At 35.6% G+C, this 8,965-nt stretch overlaps 1 protein-coding gene across 7 annotated transcripts in view; it reads left to right on the top strand.

Annotated features, from left to right (window-relative positions):
- The window catches only part of ELF2 (E74 like ETS transcription factor 2), an 84,450-nt gene that overhangs the window by 56,196 nt on the left and 19,289 nt on the right, over positions 1-8,965 (top strand). For 4 of the 7 annotated variants that reach the window (XM_074229282.1, XM_074229283.1, XM_074229281.1 and 1 more), the window contains 2 exons: positions 7,352-7,465; positions 8,671-8,844. In XM_074229282.1, coding sequence (XP_074085383.1) covers positions 7,352-7,465; positions 8,671-8,844 — 288 coding nt within the window. Of the gene's footprint in view, positions 1-595; positions 996-7,351; positions 7,466-8,670; positions 8,845-8,965 lie in introns of those variants that run through there. The other 3 variants (XM_074229284.1, XM_074229286.1, XM_074229287.1) reach the window with 2 other exon arrangements.

An 8,965-nucleotide genomic window follows, 5' to 3' on the forward strand; every position in this document is an offset into this window, starting at 1 on the left:
ACTCTGAGCCCGGCCCTGCCGCCCGGGGGGGGGGGCGGAGGGAGCCTTGGGCGGCCCCCCTCCCCTGGCCGCGAGCGGGGGCTCTTTTGGTGGGGTGGGATGTCTGCGGGGACGGGGCGTGGAGGCGCAGAAAGGCGCGATCGGGCAGGTTTTTTATGCGAGTGGTCGCGGAGTGGGCACCGCGGGGCTGGCGGGCGGCCGGGAGCCGGGCTCGGCCCTGGGGAAGTCTCGGCACCGTGTCGCCCCCCTTTCCCCTCCCCCCCAAACCTCCCACCATAGCGGAAGCGCCGCGGAGAGGACAGAATGGTCGAGATTGACAAGGCTTCCGTTCCAATCCTCTCTCGGGGATGTTCCAAATAAGAACGTTGGTTTCTGGGGGCGGGTCTTGTGGCCTGGCCCGGACCAATGGAGATTGGGCGGGAGTAAAGCTGACAATGTACGCATGGAATTGGAGGGAAGAGGAGTGTAAACACGGAAGTGGCCGCAAGGGTGGGGGATGTGCTGCACCGCTGCTGCAGCGGAAGGGCACGGACTTCAGTTACACAGAAGGGCTCCGAGGAGGCCCACGCCACCCTCCTGGGCCTCGGGAGCGTGCGGCCGGACCCGCGTGCCGGCATCCCCGGAGCTGAGGAAGCCTCCTCGCCACTCTGCTCGGTCCTCTTTAAGGATCCCAGTAGATTGTAACGGGATCATGAGGAATTCGCACATGACATTGGTAGAGCTGATCTCGCTTCTGGCTTCCTCCTGGTCAGAGGAAATAAAATTTAGAGCTTAAGTTCGGAAAGAAGTTCTTTTTGTTCCTACAGATCCATGATTTGTGGATTTTTTTAACCCTGGACGGAAGAAATACACCACATGTCCAAAATTGATGAGGCAGTGGACGGTGCTGGTTTGGAGGCAGAGAACTTAGGGTCCACCCTTTTGCTCAAACTTGTGTGACCTTGGTCATGCCATTTAACTATCCTTTGCCTCAGTTTCCTTGGAAAACCGAAGAGGTTAGGCCGAATAAATCTGATCCTCTGAAATACAGTGCTAGTAAGATAACACTTTTCTAGGGCCTGGAAATGCAAAAGTTAGGTGTTTGTTTATAAGAAATGCTTTGAGGTAGTTTTAATAAAATTATTTGGGGGGGGACCGCCTTTTTAACTTAATAGGGGGAAGTGTCCAGATCTTAGTAAAGATCAGGACAATATTGATAACTGGAGTGCTTGTCTGCTTAGTCTACAAACCACATGGTTTTTAATCTTCAGTGTGGTAGTGGGATTGTATGTGTGTTGTGCGTGTGTGTGTTTCGGGAGGAGGGGTGTTTTAACTTTAATATTCCTGGTGCTAATATTTATTTTAAACTTTGGAATGAGGACGTTCTGGTGTTTGAAATCATTCTTTAAGTCCAGTAATAGTTTCTTTGCAGTTCACTTGGGAAACTACTATAGAATGGGATTGTAAGAAGGAAAAGTCAGTAAAAAGTTAAATTTCCATAATCTTTGGGGGAATGAAACAGGAGGCTAATTCTGGCATGTATCTATTTTGTTTGGAATGGGAGGGGTGGTGGAAAAATGCTGAGCATTAAGTTTATTAGGTTTGAAAATACAAGAGTTTTGTAGTAGGAAGTGAAAGTTGTTTTCCAGCTATTTGACTAGTATATTAAGACCTAGCATTATAATTATAATTGCTTTTCAAGACTGTACCATTTTATAAAGAAAAGGATTATGTGAAATAATTTTTCAAGTTTTTCCTTAGCAATTGCTCCTTGTAACCCAAGTGATGAGTGAGTGAGGCTACTTTATGTTTCCTATTTTAGGAAGAAACCTGAGACAGGTTTATTAATTTGCTCAAGGTTAATTATATAAATTTAGTAAATTAAAATTTGGAAAGGCAGCTCAGATTCAAGATCATAATTCTAAAGTATTTGTTTTAATCATTAATTTATCTTATGATCATGTGAATCACTTTGCTTGTCAAATAGGAGGGGAGAAAAGAAACAGAAGATTCTGACCTGTGTCCATTTCCTCACTTAGGATTTCCCATACCAGTGAAATCACAGGTCTAATTCCCATGGCTATTCCCTAGAAAATGAACAAAACATTTTTTAAAAAGTAATTTTTTATTCCATGGAAAGAGTCAACAGGCATATCCGGTTTTCAGTCTTACACTTGGATGATTTTAGCTATACAAAAAGGGAGATGAACATGATTTTCCAAAGTTATATAGATAAAATAAATAGAGTGTATTAGGGATTTGGATGGGGAAGGAACTGTATAAATTGGAGGAGGACCAAAATACTACCAATGTATGCCAGGGTACCTGTATCCTTTTAAACAAAATAAATATTTTAAATTTGCAGCATTTGGGTTTATAGAACATGGAACATCTAAATTCTTTTCTTACAGTACTTGGCTATTCATCTAGTTAAGACTTTCTATGCAGTTATTTTTAATAATGATTAGTAAAAGTGTATTATTAATTTAATAATTAACACATATCTAGTACTTTTAAGATTTTCAAAATATATTCCTTAAAGCATTATAGGTAGTTTGAGTGTTATCCCCATTTTACAGGTTGTGACTGTTCCTGCTCATAGGTAGCAAGTAGCTTAGGTGGAAATCAAATCTTAGTTTATTAATTCTTGTACTCTGTACTGTAAAAGATAATTTACATCAGTATGCCAAGTCTGTTAGCTAGGGTGGTCTAGTGGAGAAAGCAGTTCGGAAAAAGTTAAGTTGAAAAATTAGATAGATTTGTAGAAAGTGATTGGGAAAAAATGACATTGATCTTTTAAAATTAATTTATGTATATTTAATCATCTGCCATTCAGTGGTTATGTTAAACTTGTGTCTACTAAAGTAGAGAGGAAAGCAAGTTAAGTAGATTAGTCAATCAGACAGACTAGCTTTTATTAAAATTTTTTTTTTCTTAGCAAGTGTTTTTTTTGGGGGGGAGTGGGGAGCTTGGGGTAGGATGGGGACAAGTATTTAAATTATCTGGATAATTACTTAAATTCCACATAGCCTGTGTTAAATTCAGCTCAAATATTGGGAAAGCTGCAAATGACTATGGGAAACTTGTATCTTGTTGCAAATATTTCCTTTTTTTAAAAAAATTGGATACTTTGTAATTCCATATAGGTGTCATAAGTGGATAGAAAGCTGACTGTACAGAGTCAGGAAGATGAGGGTTCAAGTTCTATCTCTGACACATCCCTCTCTAAACCTGAATTTTAACCTTTCATTGCTCTCAGGTAACTCAAATTTTAACTGATGGAAGCTTTGGTATAGAGTTCTTCATGTGGAGCTACCTGAAATCTGTGATAAAATCAGCGTCTAGTTTAAGAAAAAGTACAAAAAAAATATCTTCTAGGATCGAGGGCACAAAAGGTAGTCCAAGGTAGCAAGTAAAATCAAAGTTGTGATTTTTTTTTAGAGTCCTTTGGTCCCAAATCTATTGTCATCTCCCACACCACTGTTAATTGAATTACTCTAGTTCAAATATAATAATCATCTCAGAGGGCTTAAATATTATAGAGGAAAAAAAATAACTTAATTTTTACACTGAGCAAAAATTTATTTTGAAGATGAAAATTTATTATAGCATTTAATATTTGGTATCATTTTCCACACTAGTATTATGATAGTTGCTACAGGGCATTAAAGGATAAGTTATTGTAAATTATTGTAAAATTGTTAGTTTATCTCTTGCTGATTTTGAGGCACAGTGAATATTGAAATATTTTTGTCTCTTTCCATTGTCTTTTAATTAAATATGCTACTAACTTTTAGTTTTGCTCTAAGACCATTATGATGAATTAGATTATTACTGGGATTCTCTTCCCTAAAGCTCTGAGGTATGCCTCTTGTCAGACTGAATGACCAAGTTTGGTGTTTTCTGACAGCTGTTGAGTGAGTGAGAGCTCTTGGAATAATCTACCATATAACACTCTGTTGGACTAGAAAGAAATGGAACAAGGCATGCACTAGAGACATGGGGACGCAAGCAATTTTTAGTACTAAAGCTTTCCCCTTTCTGAATCTGTTCTCTGAAAACCTGTTCCCTGTTTTGTCTCCCTTCCTTCTGTTCTTCAGAGTATTGACACTAGCAACACCAACAGGGGGAGACTGAAAAAGAGTATTGCTTGAAGTAACTAGTTTCCGAGCCTGGAGTCAGTCTACATTGGTAGAGGAAATTTTCCTTGCTGGAGTTTTCCTTTGACAAGGGAATCATAGGTTGTTAGGGGGAGGGTTTTTTATTTTTCCCTTCTATATAGTTCAGACACAGCTCTAAAAGATAAATCAGGTTTTAAATAAGCAAGATAACTGATTTTTGACTCTGGTATTTTTAAGTTCAAACTTGATGATAATATTGGGGATATATATAATATATATAATATATAATATATATATAATATATATATATATAATATATGTATCTTAGCTATTATGAGAGGCAATTAAATTTTTGTTTCTTTGGAAATCAGTTTATCCAGATGTTGAATTTGTACTAGAAGGTAGGTTTTTAAATTATTAAATCTTATTTATTGAAGGCTTTTCTTAGATCTCACATTTATTTCCATATATATCCTTCTGCTTCCCTTCCCTCTTTCCAAAAGCAAAGCATATTTTTGATGGAGTCAGAAGATATTGAGTTTAGTTCCTGGTTCTTTCACATACATTATTTGACTTAGGCTGAAACTTTTGAGTTCTCTTCCAGCATAACATTTTATGGTTCCAAACTCAAAGTGGGGAGAATCTGAAGTAGTTTTTAGTTTTAGTATTTTTTTTTTTTTTTTTTTTTTGCTGCTGTTGTTGTGGGTTGGGTTCCTTGTAACCCTGTAAAGTTCAATCTTTCCCTTCTTGTCCTGTATGATTCTCAACTATGTCTTTATATAAGTCATCCATAAAGGATAGGGCTGTCCTCTGGATCTTTTAATATTTTGTGGATACTAATGTTCCAACTTTACATTGTTTTAGCCTTCATTTTTTATTATGTGACCTCCTTTTTCCTTTATACACCATCTTGATGTATTTCCTGGTTACCTCTTACATGCATATTAACTTGGGCTTTGTAGTATAGCCTTCTTAAACAATTGTCCTTTGACTTCAAAACATTTTTTGATGTCCATAAAGGAATATTTGCAGGTTGTCTGCAATTTTATGTAGAGGCATCTTTCTAGAAACTGCCTGGAAATAAACTGAGCATACACCTTGCATCCTCTGTTTAATCATGTTCAGCATTTATTGGTACAGGCACAGATTGTTGATATGGGAATGGGATGAAAGCAGCCCAAAATAAACGTACAAAGGTGTCTGTTAGTTAAAATGGTGAATATAGGGAACAGGAAAGAGCAAAATGCCTAGTTGCATGTTTGCGTTCAGAAGATTCTTTAGTTTTTTTTTCATAACTCTTAAATTTGGTTTCAGGATTATTTAAATAATTAGATATGTTTTGGAATATTCAAAGGATATCAGAGAGTGATCTTGTGAGATTAAATAAACTTGGTTTTTTGCATGTTAATATTGAACCAAGGGCAATAAATATATGATTGGGGAGCCTACTTATAATCAAGATCTTTTCCCTTTTTTGACTTTGTAATGTGGGATTTATATAATAAAGTAAATTTTTTTAACTACTAGAATTTTGTTTGTAGATAGTTTTCAACACACACCCCATTTGGCATTTTGAGATACAGCCTAATAAATTGTATAAGGAATTTACTCTTGGGGTTACTTTTTTTAACCAGTGTAAAAATTGCTAGAATCAGTATATACTCACATACATATCATTTGAGTAAGTGAAAGTTACATTTTGAAAAAAATTACTATTGTTTTACTTTGTGATTCAGCTTGTTTGTAGCTAATCTAGAATATAAAATTTCCCTTCTAAAGAGCATTACAATGTGCTTTTGGCTAAGTCTCCATAAAGATTTTATTTTATTTGTGAGTAGACTTTTTGAAGTTTAGAGAGAAGTACTAATCGAATCCTCTTTAATTTAGTGAAGCCGAAGATAGAGTAAGCAGGGTCACCTAAAGATAGATTTACTCAGATGTTGGCTGCCTCTCTGGAACGATTGAGCTTTGAGCAGATTTCCATAAATGGAAAGAGCAACTGCAAAGGCGCCACTACCTTGGTGAGAGTGTAGATGATGTGCAACAGGTGGTTATGGGGTCATTGAATTTGAAAATGTGGTCCAAAAAATTGGAGGCTAGTGAGAAGTTAGTAGCATTTAAAATCCTAATTCCTTTAAAAAAAATTGGGAAATTGCTTATATAATTAAAAAGACACACATTTTCTGTACTTTGGAACTATCCCCCCATTCCAAAAATAATATAATTTTGTAAAAAGTGAAGAGTAGTTGCTAAAAGGTGAATTTCTTGCATCTGATAAGACACGTTCTAGTAAACTTTTTACTGTTAATTCAAAATTGTGTTAATTATGTTTGATTTAAAGACTTTGTCAGTTTATGAAAAGTTTTATTTTAATATAAATTATGGGGTGGCTAGGTGGCGCAGTGGATAGAGCACTGGCCCTGGAGTCAGTAGTACCTGAGTTCAAATCCCGCCTCAGATACTTAATAATTACCTAGCTGTGTGGCCTTGGGCAAGCTACTTAACCCCCATTTCCCCTTGCAAAAACTAAATATACATATACATATACATATACATATATGAAAATTATGAAGCTCTGATTCACCTATTTTTCAACAAAGCAAATGGAAATAGAGGGAATTGCTCTCTGAGGAGCCTAGGAAAGTCCCTCAGGAGAAAAGGAAAGGTTACTATAGATGGAATGGCATTGATTTTCCCTAATGGGGTAGAATGTTTTTATCCTAGGGTTGATTTTTCTATCATCAATGAAATGGTTGTTGTAAAGAGTGGAAGGGTGGATAATTGGTGCCATCACATTTAACAGGGAATTTTGGGTTCATTTTATTGGTTACTATAACTACTTCATTATTTTGATTAGAATTTAGGGATCTGCTTTGGACCCAGGGTTTTAGTAGGGCATATCAATAGAAGTGCTTTTCACTCCTAGAATTGTTAATCTCTAACTGCTTCTTTTTCCTCAGTTGGTTTTTGGGTTAAAATGACATAAGAGTTCAAATTTCAAAGTTTCAGAATTAAATTTCAAATTTCAATTTCAATTTTTTTTTTAATTAACATCCATTTTAGGAAACTTAAGATACTAGTTAACACCTCATTGCTTTGAAACTTCTAAAGATTGAACTCATGATTAATGTATTCTAATAATTTTAAATATGTTTAGAATTTTTCATCTGGAGTAAGTTTTTCTTTAAATAAAATATATGTACTTGAAATAACTTTTTTTTAATGGAGTGTATGATTTTTTCCTTCCCCAGTTGAAGCATCAGTTCACAGTAGTAATGTACACTGCACGGATAAGACAATTGAAGCTGCTGAAGCCTTGCTTCATATGGAGTCTCCAACCTGCTTGAGGGATACGACAAGTCCTGGTAGGTGAACATCCATTGGGATGAATATTATGTTAATTATATTAATAGCAACTATTTCAGTTTTCAAGAAAATTGATTGTAAAAAGCAAAAGTATAAATGGATTATTGTAGTTATTAATCATATGGCTAAAATATTTATTTACATTTATACCAAACCTATGAATGTTTGTTTAATATTTCATTTCTAATAATGAGAATATAAAGCCACCCTTAAGTCACTTGTACTACATTTTTTGGGGGGGCTTTACTGCCTTTCTAATAGCTAGAGGAAAAAGAGGCTTAAGTCAGAGTGGTTACCAAAAGGGAGAAGGAGTAACTTCAAAATCTGGAGCTTTAAAAAAAGTAATTTGGGTTTATAGTTTTTCTTAAAATGCTCCCTCTTCAGCAAAGATACTAGAATGGTTTGCTACTTCCTTCACCTCATTTTACAGATAAAGAAACTAAGACAAACAGGGTGAAGTGACTTGCCTAGGGTTACACATAAAGTAATTGTCTGAGGCCCCAAATTTGAACTCAGATCTAAGTCTTCTTTACTTTAGGGCTGGCACTGTGCCATTTAACTGCCTGTAGAGTTTATAGGTTTATAATCAAAATTTTCTGTCATCAAGTTGTCTGGGTGGAATTAGGACTGTCCTTCTCTTCTTTCTTTGTTCACCCATCTCTTGGGTTTTGTGATAATATTTCCCTTTATAAAGGGTGCTGCTCTTTTGTCTTGATTTCACCCATGTAAAAAATGTTATGATAGGACATGTATGCAGTCTTTTATCTTCTTAAATGTGTCCCCCCGAGGTGACACTGATATGGTAATTTCTAAGAATAATTCCTAGTTGAAAAAGGGATAAATTTTGATTTTTAAAGTAGGAAAGAGAATTTTAGGAATCACAGTTAATCTATATTTTTTCTGAGATATGCAGATATGTAAGAAAAATATAATTTTATGTTAGTATGAAATTTAAAGTTACATATTAAACATTTTAAAAAGTGTTCAAAAGTTGTATTTCTTTGGTTATATTAAACACTAAATACAAAGTCTCACTGATAGTTTGTATAACAAAGACTATTAGTCATCTTTATATTTTAATCCTCATTAAGGTTACTGCCAAGTTGACTCATAATTTATACCTCTTCTGAATTTTTAATTGTCATGTCATAAAACTTATTGAAAGGGGGATAAAAATGTAATTTTTTCCAACTTTTTTTTATAGTGGAAGTCTTTGTTCCTCCTTGTGTGTCTACTCCAGAGTTTATCCATGCTGCTATGAGACCAGATGTTATCACAGAGACTGTTGTCGAAGTGTCAACGGAGGAATCCGAACCTATGGATACCTCTCCTGTTCCAACATCACCAGATATCCATGAGCCAATGAAAAAGAAGAAAGGTAAAGTAGATTTATGTTGAAGATACCTAAGGAAGCAGATTAATACTTTACAGTTTTTTTTTTCCTTCAGGAAAAAGAGTTTTAGGTTATAAAAACTTGAATATATTGTAGTTTCAAAGAT

This window comes from Macrotis lagotis, chromosome 3 (genome assembly GCF_037893015.1).
Source record: "Macrotis lagotis isolate mMagLag1 chromosome 3, bilby.v1.9.chrom.fasta, whole genome shotgun sequence".
Classification (NCBI taxonomy): Eukaryota; Metazoa; Chordata; class Mammalia; order Peramelemorphia; family Peramelidae; genus Macrotis; species Macrotis lagotis.